Below are 13,746 nucleotides of genomic sequence, written 5' to 3' on the forward strand. Positions count from 1 at the left end.
GTGCTTGGGAGAGGGCCTGCGTGCCCAGGAACGTCCTCCGGCCTTTTGCCCACCTGGATGTGGTATGGTGACTGTTCTTTCTGTCCCAGGGTCTCCTTTTGCCCGTGCCAGTTTGAAGAGTGGGAAGAATGAGAGCTCGTCCTACTTCAGGAGGAAAGAGAAAATGTTCCGGTTCTTCATTCGGCGCATGGTGAAAGCTCAGAGCTTCTACTGGATCGTCCTCTGCGTGGTGGCCCTCAACACGCTCTGTGTGGCGATGGTGCACTACGACCAGCCTGAGAAGCTCACCACTGCGCTATGTGAGTACTGGGGGCTCCACCTTTCCTCTAACAAGGCCTTGCATTTTCAATCACTCTGAGCTCTGCTGTCACATCCCCACGAGGTCTGGTTTTCAGCTTCCTGTGCCTCCCTCAGGGGAGGGTCAGAAACGCATGAACGAGTGGTCCTAGTAACCCATGAGTAATTGAGTCATACAATTCAGAAAAAAAATCCACCAGGACGTGGTACTGGTTTGGGATGGGAATGTTATCCTCAATGTTACCTGAAACTTCCGGTTCAACCGCATTTAAATCTTGTGACACGGCAGGAGGATTTATTCTGCAGCAGGCTTTACGAAAGGAGGGGGAATGGCTCTGTGCTTGGGTAAAGGGAGGTTTCTCTGTTTAATCAGCATCTGCGCAGAGAACTGCAAAATTCATGCCGCTTTGCAGCTGATCTGCCTCCATGGATGATTTCTGTTATGGACATACTTAAAGCTCTGCCCACTCTGATGTCCCTGGGGTAGCAGCATGTGCAATGGCCAGTGCTTCCTGGGACATAAAAATGTCTATTGCTTATAGATCGTACACTAATTCCCTACAATTGTGGAGATTATTGTCATACTCCTTAAAAGGTTGCAACATTACAGAAGGTCTTTTTTGATAATTGTGTCTTCCTTACTAATGGTGTGTGATCAGAAGGGATAGATGTCATGATGCCCTTCTGTGAAAAGATGTGCAATAGTAATAGAAATAATACCATAAAGAAGATTAGACTATATTTGTGCAAAAGCTTCTATTTTAGCCTGGTTCCTGTGGTCACCAATCAGGTTAGGCCTCAGATAGTCTGTAAGTGCTTTTGAAGTATGATTTTTAAAAAATTGCATATTGTTTTGTCCTATGATGAATAATAAATGGAGGCAGCTTTCTGCAATCAGAGGCTTTTTGCATCCCAGTGTTATGCTGAGGTTGCAGACTTGCTCACGAAGCCTGTTTTGAAAAAATGCGGAAGGTGAGGGACAGAGCTTTTTTGTTTGTTTTAGTGAAGATCGTAGGCGATGACTCCTAGAGCTGGAAAACTTGTAGAAATTGGTAAAGTAAGAATATGGTGACACTGCAAGTTTTTCCTTCTGAAGGGAAGGGATGGAGAGTTTGTTTCTGGCAGACAGAGCCATTGCATTGGCCGCTTCTGGCTCTATAAAACGGCCAGGAACAAATCTTTTGTTCAGCACTTGATATTTGGATGTGGCTAGTTCTGAATTTGTTAAGTAAAACTTCTGAAACAAGAGAACAGAAGATAGGAAAAACCCTAAAATATTTCAAACAGTCTAATTTAATAGTTTTGGCTTAGATCATTAAAGACACTTATCTACCTAATTTTTCTTGATTTCTTTATAAATTAGATACTTAAACATTTCTAACCCCAGATCCTCAGGTCTTACCTTATTATAAGGAAGCAAACTTTTGAAGGTTTTTAAGTGGACTTAACAGGTCAAAAATACTAGCTGCTCTGACTTCAAAAAAGCTCCCTATAACATCTGCTGAAATATCTAAGACCACCAGGTAACTGCAGCTATAATGAGAGATGCATAAGAAGGACAGAAACTTCTTTCAGCTCTGGGTATGGAGGTTTTTTTGGGGTTGTTTGGGTTCTTTTTTTTTTTGTTAGTTTATGGTTTGTTTTTTTTCTTTTGTTTTGCAAGATGTAGACTGAAAAGAGAGACTCACCACACAGAGAAGTTAGTCTTGCTTATTCATTTCCTAAATTTAACAGAGGAAATAATAAGCTAGATTGGCAGAGCAATTAGAAGTTTGAGGCTTAGGATTTCCTCTTGAATTAGGACTGACTGTCTAGAAAAAAAAAACCAAACACTTTAAGTCTTTCAACTCAAAAAAGAAGGCTTCACATATACAAATTCAGTTTCGGGAACAACTTATGCAGTAACTTTTCTCAGAGAGCATAGATCCACAAGCCCACAACTCCTACTTAGTGTTCATGTGAGAGCTGGAAGGGGTGTTTCTGTTGATTAGCATTAAAGGTACACCTCCCGGTGGGAAACGTATCCGGGAGAGAGGCCACGAATTAGGCTCCCAACCTACCTCAGCTGAAGACAAGAAATAGGGAATGTTGGAATCAGATTGTGCCTGGGAGCAAGGACTGGGGTGGACCCTTCTTTCAGGAGCTCTGCATCTGTCCACGACACCCAGTATTGTGAATTAGTTTCAGAAACCCTTGGGTAGCATACTTTAGTTTCTTGGTGCTAGGGCAGCACCTAGCTAAGAACAAGTGATCCCACTGACTAGTTTTTAAAGGAAAAGCCTGAAAAACACCAAAGACCCATGTGTTCTTGGGAGTTAAATCCTCAGCATCCTCCCAGCCATACGTGCTTTCCTGTGTTTCTTCTGCCCTTTGTATGTTTTAGCATCATTGTGCTGACATTTACGTGTAAGATTTGTGTCATTTGTCAATAAGGAAACACCTGGACAGGTTCTTCACAAAGCAATCCCTTAAATTCACTAAAAGAAATACCAGTGGCTACAGATAAACACGGCTAGAAACACACTGTAATTGGTGAGGGGCAACACAGAGGTGGGTCACGGGCAAAACTTGGAGTGTCTGAGGAATCACAAGTTCTGTGGATGTTCTTGTATAGCTGTAAGCATTGGCTTTTTAAATGGAGTGGTACAAGATTAGCCACCATGACACAGAGAATAAAAGCCGGAGATGCAAAATGAATGGTCGTCATGGCCAGTCTGAGATACCCTAGATAAATTTCTCTTAATTTTCTCACAATTTTAGAGCAAAGATCTTCTGAGAATTGTCCACTGAAAAGTCTTCCAAGTTCAACCTCTTCAATTACAAGGTCCCGTACCTCCAAACCCTCCCACCTTTTCAGGGTGATGAGTTGGAGTATTGTATTCATGCCTGTCTCTGCATTAGTAACGACCTCAAGGTTTCTGCCCGCTTTCCTGGGGGGGTGGTATTGGTTTCATAGCATAATCTTTCCTGCCAATCTGAAGTTTAACACTGAATGCAGAGAATATTTTACACCTTAAGGTACGTGGGACTTTGCATGGACCAGCTGGTTGTTTTGTTGTCACAATCGTGGTGAGACTGGACTTGGCTCCTCTCGCTCCCGCGTGCACTGAACGGCAGCCAGCCTGGTTAACCCTGTAGCAAGCGCACTTGTGAACAAGCCCAGCTGTGGTTTAGCCCTTGAGAAGCGCTCCTTGAAAGCCCTGTTCTGCCCAAGATTTCTGCACAAATCCATTAGATATAGGCAGAACAAGATATCACAAAACCAGGGGATTTTTAACAGCTCCTAGAAATACTTGGCAAAATCCTTTAACTGTAAGAGTGACTGAATTTAAAAAATGGCTTTAAAGTTAATCCCTGATGAGTGAACTTCACTACAGAGGAGCAGGGCTTGGCTAGTCTGATGTAGAGCAAGAAAGTAGTAGCCAATTCTAATTACGTTGTTTCATGGAAGGTGCTTAGAAATGAACTGATGAGTTCCGTGAACTGTAGCAGTGGGAGAGGAGTGCGGTAAAGTCTGGGAGGATCCGCTAAACCCTGAAACTCTACCCAGGCACCTCTAATTCAATTATACCTGTCCCTCTGGGGAAAAGTTTAATTACATTACAAATTAATTTGACTTAAAGAATGGTTGGTAAAAGCCTACGGGTCTGCATTGATTTATTTTTCCCTTGGTGTTTTCTTTAAACTTTTCTGCTGTTGAATTGTTCTTATTAGCTTTCTTGGCTTGATATTCCATATTGCTGCAACTGCTTTGAAAAAGGAACTGTAGGAGCTTTAGAAGGGGGCTTGGAATTTCTTTAGTCTTATTGAAGAGCTGATGAGAAATTCTTTGAGTTCTTGGGGTATGGTGAAGAACAGGACATACTTTATGCCCCTGTAATTATCCCCAAATTAGATCAGAGGTTTTCCTTCTCTGCATGGAAAGGACTCCAGTGCCACATTGCAGCAGCAGTTTTCTCATACTGCACATGGACATGTGGCGTGTTCTGCTCACCAAAGCATGGACCTTTGATTAAATAAGTTGCAGTTCCCTATAGAAGTATATATTTCATGCAACCACCCATGATTGTCATCCATTTGTGGTAATTTCTGCCATTGCTGGTATTCTCAGAAAAAAAGAGACTTCCGTCAGAAGGCAACCCTGTAACCTAGCCCAGAAAAGCATCTCTGAGGTCTGATAGCAACAAAGACGCATCTGCAGCTGGAGGGGCAACAAACCAGCAAAATCCATAACGTGGGCACACAGTGGAGGTGCAGCATCGAGGGTTTTTCAGTCAGGACTGTGTCTTTTAAAAACATATGCTGTAGCTTGAGCCAAAGTTGTAAGTCTGCTGTGGAAACAGGCGAATGCATTTCGGTGCCCTGTGCTGTGCAGTAGGCCGGCAGAGGTGGTGTGGTGGTGGTCTCCTCTTCCTCTGGCTAAAGCTGTGGAAGACGACTGGAGCCAGAGCTCTCTGGCTTCCCCCGGGTAGGCTTTAGGGACCATGGTAAGAAGGTTTTAGGATTGGTCCAGTAAGGTTTGATTTGGGAGTCTCTCAGCAGGCTTCCCTTCCCCTGTGGGTGCCCTTCACGAAGAGGCTCTCTCCGTGTTTCTCCAGCTAGCACTACGCGATTCTTAACTTGCTCCTAAATTTATCTGTCTAAAAACAAGATCCAGAATGTCTCCTTTCTGATAAATACAATATTTGAAAACAGTATTTTAGCCATTATGGCCTGAGAATGTTTTGCCTGTGTGCTGCGTGATGCTGAACCATGTGTTGGGTGCAATTAGGCCCTTTTTGATGTTGTGTTTGCCTTTGAAGTAGGTAGCCAGCTCCCTCTGGATATAAATATGCAGCATTTGCAATTGCGAGGAAAAGGCTTTCTGAAGTGAACATATTTATTTATGTCTGCTGAACATTTCATGTCTGCTTTGTCAGAGAGGAGGAAGTTGTACTTTGCTGAGGTTCTCCTCCTGCTTGGCTTAATGCACGTGGAGGATGAGCAGAGGAAACCCAAGCAGCAGTCTAGGCACCTGCTCCTAATGACATCGGACTTGGAGATGGGGCAGAAATGGATTTAATCCATGGGTGATTGACAAAAAAGAGCTGCAAACTATCTAATTAAAACGTATGGGGCAAAAAGATGTTAGCGTGGCCTTTGCCAATAGCACAAATTTGAAATTAAATAAGAGTATTTGTATCAAACTTTCTTTCCTTTAATCACATTACAAAATGCTTCTGCTTAATGCAGATTAAATTACATGTGGGGTCTGAATACCAGGACGTCCAAACAATGAAATTGCATTTTCAATTATATGGGCAGGGCCATGTCAGAAGAAATTGTTTTTCTGATCCGTCCGCTGGAGAAGCTGATTCGTTTTGTGTCAATTCGTTCTGCCCAAGGAGTTCACTGTGTTCATATTTTCCTTGCCTTCTTGGCTCCATCCCTTGTCCTCATAGTGCCGTGATTTGTAGTACCTGGCATCTGCTGAAGCACAGCTATCGCTGCCTGTTCTGAGCTCTGCTTTTGATGGGAGTCATCAGCTGCGAAAGAACAAGTTGCGTGGTTCTTTCAAGAGCAGCAGAAGGAAGTTGTTTCTTGGATATTCCGAGTTTCTAACGTTTCGTATTTATTTGTTTGGTTTTTAATCAAATATTTCTTGATTCTATTCTACTTGGAGAGGCCATTTGCTTGCTTTTTTTTTCCTCCTATGATATTCTGGTTTGGCATGTGTGTTTGCAGGATGTGTCAGGCCGGTGATGCAACACTGCACTGGTTGATATTTGGTTTTTGTACATGCCTCTGCTGGATGAGTGACTCAATCTCAATCCTTGTTTCTTTCCTCCTTTTTCTTATTTTGAAATGACAGTAATAGTCTTGGCAAAGTGTACGGAGATCCGTTGGTGAAAATTACAGTAAAAAACCCCCTACCTAGTTTTTTTGTTATTCTGTGAAAGAAAACATTGTGTACCTGCAGTGTAACTCTTAAAGGTGGGTCTGCTGCCAGGTACGGGGATAAGAATCTCCCTGCCAGAGTGAGATACGAAGCAGGTGGAGGTTGTGCAATGCCTTCTCTAGGTCTAATATACAACTCCTCCCTACAATTTTAAGTCTTATCTGCTAACTAAGCAAGGCCACCAGTTTCAAAGTATTGGCTTGATATCAGCCCGTGTGAAAGAGAGACTGTACAGTGAAGTCATTCCAATAAGCACCGTCGAGCTTGCTGAGCTCTGCTGACCATGAAACTGAAGATAAGTGTGATAACTCCCCAGCAAGGGAGAGACTCTTGTCAGCACAAACGCTGGTGCAAACTTTCTCTATGGGCTGAAATAGGTGACAGCAGCAGCCTAAATTCTTGCATGCCCAGAGAAGATGCATCTGCTCTATTGGGGGAGTTTTGCCTTCTGTTTCTTACCTTTTCCAAAGCGTGTAGGGTGGGGGCAGAATGGAAGTTCAGAATCTGGCCTGGGAGTTAGTTTAAGCTTCTGGTTTAGAGGGTCAGCTCTAATAATTAAGGATTTTAACGTTCTTACTATTCACAGTTGTGATCTTTTTCATTATGTGAAGGAAATTCAATACCACCAAACATGTGTTTTTTAAAGATTCTATATTTTTATATTATTAGACCTCTCAGCCATCTCATGCCTGACATTGGTTCATCTGGTCGCTTACTCACACCCTCTGCACTCGTATAGGAGGATGGGTTGCTGTGTAACTGTTGATAACTCCCTGCTCTGGGATCCCTTGTGTTGGAAACAACTGTTTGCTCACTGAGCTGTTGCGTCTGATGTCAGAAAGGAGAGAAAAGTTGAGGCATGGTGCAGGTGTGGACATGCTTCTCCTAGCATGTTCCAGGCTCAAAGGGAGGTGGAGGTGTGCCGCTCCTTTGTGTGACCGTGCCTTCCCTCGAGCGCTGAGATCCAGCTGATGGAGCCTACCTCTTGGTAGGAGAAAGGCTGGGAAGTCTGCTGACCTCACACTTTGTCATCTTATTCCTCAAACGTAATCACTTTGCCCTTGATAGCCTCCTTTCTGTCCCTGCTTTCAAGAAGAGTAGGTTACATGGTATAATTAATACCCTCCTGGTATTTCCTTCCCTATTGCAAATGTTGGCAGAAGTGTCCTTGTAGACTCCTCGCTGAAGTGTTAATAAAACCTTTCTCATCTAGTTAAAATGCTTCCTGGATTTCAGTTAACGTTATGCCCATGATATTTCATGACTGCCTTTAATTTAAAATCTAAAACCCTTTTTTTTTTTTTTTTGATAATCGACGCTACATTTTTCAAACAATTTAAAAAGACAAGCACCACAAGATGGACCTGGGCCAGCCATGCTCCCTCAACATGAATGTGCAAGGCGATTAATGGAGTGAAAGCCGTGCAGTTTGAAAGGACCCTCGTTCCCTCCTCTCTTTCCCCGTGCTCGTTAGCTGAAGCCACATATTACAAGAGGTGTATAAAGTACCTGGGATTAAAGAAGATCTAGCTGAACTTCTCCTTGTTGCAACTTGTATCTGTTTCCCCTGTTTGTCCATGTGCACCTTTCAGAAAAGTCTGGCACCACCTTTATTACTCCTGTAATTGTAAAACTGATATTACAGGAGATGGATCTCCTGTAGCATCCGTGCTGCTACAGCATCTGAGAACTTAGTGCGCTAAGCAATGTGATTAATCTCCACCCTTTGAAGTTTGATCATTTTCCTCTTCTTTTCTCTAGAGGGAGAGCTTTGCCTTACGCTATTTGGTTTGTTTTGGTACTTAGAGGTTTTTTGCCCTTTTTGTGTTTGTTTTTAACATTTCATTGTTTCTGTTGCTTATTGGCCTCCAGATCTAAACTTGCATTACTAAAAATGCCAAAGGCAGTGTTTTCTGTAGCTTCAAGTCCTGAAAACTTGATCTTGAAATTGAAGTCTCCAGCTATGTTCTTTCTGCCCTTTGCTTCATCATAGGTGATAAATTTTCCATCAAAAGATTCACAGCCTATTTGCCTGTGATATGTGAAGCAGAAGGAAACAGAACTTGCCCTTCCATAATTACATGGTTATACAGGCATAATAAAAATAAATGTGGCTATGTGCTAACAGTAGACACAACACCTCTGAATATGAGCTTTCAGAGGCAGCAGTTCTGTTGGGTATGAAGGTATTTTTATCATGAGAGGATGTTACAAAAGCTTACATCCTGCTCCTAAAAGTGCCCATGTCATGTAGGTACAAAAGTCCCAAACATACATTTGCAAAACGTTATCTGTGCCATTAAATTAGGCCTTTAGAAATATTAGATCCAGAGCTTTCTTTTGAAATTTCTTTACAAAGACGATGAGAATATTATTTAACGCTCATACCGGCCTTCCCACAGCACACATGAAACATTGCATTCACAGTTCTTGAAGGCTGAATACAGCTCATGTGCATATAGAAATAATTATGTGAAGCTCTCCTCGGGGTCTTGTTTGCCTTTGCAAAGGGATTTTCTTCTTGCAGGAGGCAGTCTGGGTTGTGAAAAATTACCATTGTTCCCCACTTGAACAGATCTGTCTACCAAGGTCTTGTCGACTAATTTAATCTCTTTTCCTGTTTCCAGATTTCGCAGAGTTTGTTTTTCTGGGTCTGTTCCTAACTGAGATGTCTTTGAAGATGTATGGACTGGGGCCAAGAAATTACTTCCACTCTTCGTTCAACTGCTTTGACTTTGGGGTGAGTAGGCTTCAGCTGTGTGGGTGACGTGTGTGGCTCTTCCAGTATTGAATGGGGTTGGGCATTTAAAGGGTGAGTATGGGAATCCATGGGAAATGGTGCTCTAAGTATGCCTTCTGTGGAGAGTAGTCATTGTACAAATTAGCTGCAGTGAAACACATTAAGCTTCCCCTAGTTGTTATCCTTCTTGAAGAAATGTGACAGCTGGGGATTTCATTTCCTCGGTGAGCTACAGGGTGTTCGCAGCATCAGCACCAGTAAATGCTCTGATTACAGAGACGTTCTCTCTCCCATTTAAATGAGGTGATTGAAAGACAAAAAACTCACACATCTTATTGCTTATCTCCCCCATCATCCATTTAATGGCCTTTACCTCAAGACACATAGGCAGCACTTTTCAGACATGAGTGCCCAGAAGTAGGAGTCTAAACACACAGTCAAGTGACAGAAAGGCAATAGCTCACATCCTTTTATTGCAGAAGTACTGGATCTCCCCTTTGTGCTAAAACATAGCTTTAAAGTTTGAATAGTGGGGCCAGTTTTGACTCCATCTAACAAAGAACGTTTCATGTAGGTGTTAATTTATTCATTAAAAGCTACTAGGCTGTAATCTGTGCTCACAGAGGTTAACTCAGCTTCTCTTTAGTGCAGGCTGAGCACAGCATCCCAGAGCGAGAATCGGTCCGTAAGGTTTCTTTAACAAAGCAGATATGAAACTAATGATGCAGCCATGGACAAGGGGAAAACATTCAGTTCATTGTACTTGTCATCTAGCACTTCTCTCCAGGATTTAGTCTGTTGTTTCTAGTCTTTATCTGCCAAAACACTGGGGGTGGTTATTCTTCCACATGGGACTAAAATCCCTGCAACAGCACTTCTCCCACAAGGTAGGAGGAGGTATTTTTTAAGCGACCACTCCTAAAGCCAAGCGTACAGCTAAAGCCAACTTCTCTTTTTGGTAGTGTTCAAAAGTAAAGCTCAGAGCTAAGTAGGCTTTAAGAATCACCAGGAGTCACCTGCGTCCAACAGCCTGGGGTGTTGCATCAGGCTGCACCAAGCACCGGGCTCTCCTCTCAGGGTGTCCGTCGCAGCTTTTGGTGGCTCAGAGCACTGAAATGCATTGTGCTGCTCTTTCTGGCTGCATAGCCCAAAGGGTAACGCACAGATTCCAACTGCCACGACAGGAAACCAGAGCACAAATAACACAGATAACATAAGGTAACTGGATGTCTGCACATTTGGAGTTGCTGCCTAATCCGAAGGCAGAGACAGCCAAGTCATGGAAAAGTTCAACTCTGTTGGCAAGATGTCCTGCAAAGGCTGGAATGGAGAGTGTGCCCACGGAATACAAGGGGGCTGGCGCCCAACTTTCATTAAATTCAGTGAAGGCCGGAAGAACCCAGCTTCCCTAAGCTGAGTCAAAGACATTTGGCAGCCAAGCAATATTGCCTAGTTAGACTTTAAAGGGTATCATTGCCTTGTTTGCATCGTCTAGTGACAGGCACTAGACAGACGTCCTTCACCAATGGATTAAGTAGGCTCTGAACTGCAGCCAGCTTGCCCCCATGCTGCTGCCGATTTCCCTGGATTCTGGTATCCATGATGCTCCTTCCACAACAAGAAGAGCTGGTACCTGATAGTCATCGACAGGTGATTTAAGAGCTTGCATTAAGAAAGAAAGAAACCGTGTGTCTCTGCTTTGGGCCACACGATGGTAAGTGCAGCACTGGCAATAAGCTTTGCCGAGTGTTTCCCAGGAGGTAAAGCTGTTGCTCTGTTTCTAATTCTTCCTCCTCTAGAGAATCCACTGGGATCCTACTTCTAGCTATGTTTCTTCCTCCTCACCCACCTTCCAGCCCCCAGAATTAGTTCAGCTACTTCACCCCCGCTGGAATATCTCACAGATCTGTAGTCAGTTTAGTTTGACAAACCATCGAGATGAAACCGTTCAAATGCAAAAAGTGAAACAACAAATCAGAGCAACATCAGTCTTGGGAGAAACAGTCCAGTGGGGTCTCATGTGAAACAACTCCCAGCAGGCCATGTCGAGATGGCATGAAAATTAATTATCAGTGTTAGATGTGGAGGGTCTAAGGAAAGGTTTTTGCTGATTCATGAGGGATTCCCAAGAGTGATAGGCTGCAGGAGAGAAATTTTAGTTCCTTCTTTTTGTGATGGCAGCGACTGGCTGAGCAGCTGTTGTATATCTCCCTTTCCCACTACATTTTCTTGAAGCTCAGGGTACAGGGTTTCTTGCAGAGCAGCTGCATGCAATGCTGTGTTTTTCAAAAGACATCCAGGTTTCGGTTTACGAAAGGGGTTTCTGAGCTGCTGAGTCTGCCAGCACGGCTCAGGCACTCACACACAGCTCTGCTGGCCCTGACTTCCCATTAACACTCCTTTTCACAGCACAAGCAAGCTGCTCACGGGGGTCCAGTGATAACGTGTTTATGGTGTGCTTCACGTAACTGGGGACCACGGTCCACGGGAGCTCTGAAATGCTAGGCTAATGCAAGTAATAACAGTAATTGGCAGCAAAATGCCTGTCTTCTCTTATTAACCAGGCAGTAACCTGTGTTCATATAATTGCCCTTTCAGTTGTGCTTAACCCATTTCTGTTTTGTCCTTCTTGTAATAAAGGTTTGAAGAGAAGATTTCTTTATCACTTGAGGTTAATTCTCTACCAGTTTTAAAGCAAATAAACAGACAAAACAAAACTTAAAAAACCCTCTTTGATTGGGGACAATTTTTTGTAATAACTTAAGCTGTGGGCCTGGCAGATGACTGGATGTGCATGCTAGAGGCTTTGCAGGGTCTCTTAATAGCTATTATCTTAATTGGTCTCCTAAGAACTCTCAGTTGCCAGAAGTTTCTGGTGGGTCTTGCCCAGAGCTCATTCTTTGCTGTTCTGCAGTGCTGTGGGTGAAGCCTTTCGGTGCTTCTGATGGTCGAGGATGATGAGGCAGTGACCCTGCTGCAGGCTGGACCGACCGGCTGCATGGCATGGGAAAATGAAGTGGTGGCATTTGTAGCCGAGCCAGTGTAGAGGGGGGGAAAAGATCATGGTGTCCTTCAAAAAAAAGATTACTTTAAGGTAATTTGCTTGCTAGAGAAGAAAGCAACAAGTTCCTACCTGACATTCACTATGCGTCTGTCCTGCATCTAGGTATTGTCCTTTTTTAGGCCTGACTGCAGAAAGTTTGAACAAGGTTTGTGAGTTGTTCAGTTTGTGATTTTGCTGAAGCAATGAATGGCATTATGAGGCCTTCATAGGAAAACCATCACAGCCTAAGCTCTGATTCTTGATCCCTCCTCAGCCTGTCTTGCTACACCACAAAGAACTTAAGCAGATGTTTTGCCTTATGTAAAATGGACTCTTCTTGCAGGTCATTGTGGGAAGTATATTTGAAGTAATCTGGGCTGCAGTGAAACCAGGTACCTCATTTGGCATCAGCGTATTGAGAGCTCTTCGACTGCTGAGGATTTTCAAAGTAACAAAGTAAGTCCAGCTCCCTTTTCTCTCACACGAGACTTTTTGTACCATATGAAATCTGTATCACCAGCCCCGCAGCAAGTAGTACTGCTTTCCACACTTCTAAAAAACCAAACCAAACACCCCCAAAGGCAGCATCCCCCAAACCCTGTACTAGCTGGCACAAAGGTCTTTTCTGTCCTAACAGCCTATGTCTGCTCAGGCTCTAGTGGGTGGGGGAGCGGAAGAAAATTGCAAGTGCAGGATTGCCCTTCCCTTGGCAGGGCAGTCTGGGTTTCTGGCAGTTGAAAGTTTAGGGAGTTCCTGAGGCAGAATTTGCATCCACAAGGACTTTTAACAGCCTTTTCCCTGTGTACAGGTTTGTCTACCCTTAGGCAGAGAGAGGGCTCCATAGTGTAGCGATGGGCTGCATGAGAACATCCTACTTTTCTTTGTTTTTAAGCTTGCTTAAAACAAAAATCTCATGAAATGAACCCTTATTTCTTCTGGTAAAAGAGAAAGGTTTCTTATTTACTTTCTAAGCCCCACTGGTTGCTCACTGTCCATAAGTGCTGCCAATGTGGTGATAGTTCCTTAAGTATTTAGGAACTGGTAAACTGATCTACCCTGGTTATTGCTGGATACTAAATCCTGGTGCCTGAACCTCCGTGTTGACACAAATATGAACTGTGTTGCTGCCTGTGCTGTGTCTGGCCTGGGAACGTCTGAGGTTTTCAGTCTTGAGCCTGTGAAGTTGAATTTTCACTAGAGTAGGGTTGCTACAGCTTTTCCATTGTTTTCATGCTCATGTGTTGCGTTAATGTGTGCTGGCATTAGCAAACAGGTACTGTGCAACCTATAAATCCATCTAGAGCAATTTCTGCAGGATTTCAAAATTGTAGTATGGAAATAGATTACATATTTGGGTGCTTCTGTTGTTGTTTTCCTTTTCTATTTTTTTTTTTTACACCATTACCTCCTCAGATCTCCTCTCTTTCCATCATACTTTTACTTGTTCTTGGCTTGAAGTACCAAAAGGAGGAATAGCACCTCCCTCCAAAGGAACCCACCCACCCTAAATAGATAAAGCATAGGTTGCCACACTTGAACAAAACAGTCATTTGAAGGAACCAGGTACTTTTGCAGCTATTCAAACATGGGGTTTGTTCCCTTTGTAGGTTTTACTGATTTATATCTGCTAAGCATTATGCAGATCCAAGATTTGTGTGTGATACTGTGTTGTTTGTTGTACTGTGGGACAAAGGCGTTGAAACATTGAGCTCTGTAAAGGTCCAGCAA

General features: G+C 43.3%; 1 protein-coding gene across 1 annotated transcript in view; it reads left to right on the forward strand.

Annotated features, from left to right (window-relative positions):
* CACNA1B (calcium voltage-gated channel subunit alpha1 B) overlaps positions 1-13,746 on the forward strand; it is a 303,786-nt gene that overhangs the window by 167,440 nt on the left and 122,600 nt on the right. Inside the window, exons 12-14 of the mRNA XM_075111828.1 lie at positions 90-299; positions 8,863-8,975; positions 12,362-12,474. Of these exons, the coding sequence (XP_074967929.1) occupies positions 90-299; positions 8,863-8,975; positions 12,362-12,474 (436 nt within the window). The remainder of the gene's footprint in view (positions 1-89; positions 300-8,862; positions 8,976-12,361; positions 12,475-13,746) is intronic.

The sequence above is a fragment of the Phalacrocorax aristotelis genome, chromosome 17, assembly GCF_949628215.1.
Source record: "Phalacrocorax aristotelis chromosome 17, bGulAri2.1, whole genome shotgun sequence".
Taxonomy (NCBI): domain Eukaryota; kingdom Metazoa; phylum Chordata; class Aves; order Suliformes; family Phalacrocoracidae; genus Phalacrocorax; species Phalacrocorax aristotelis.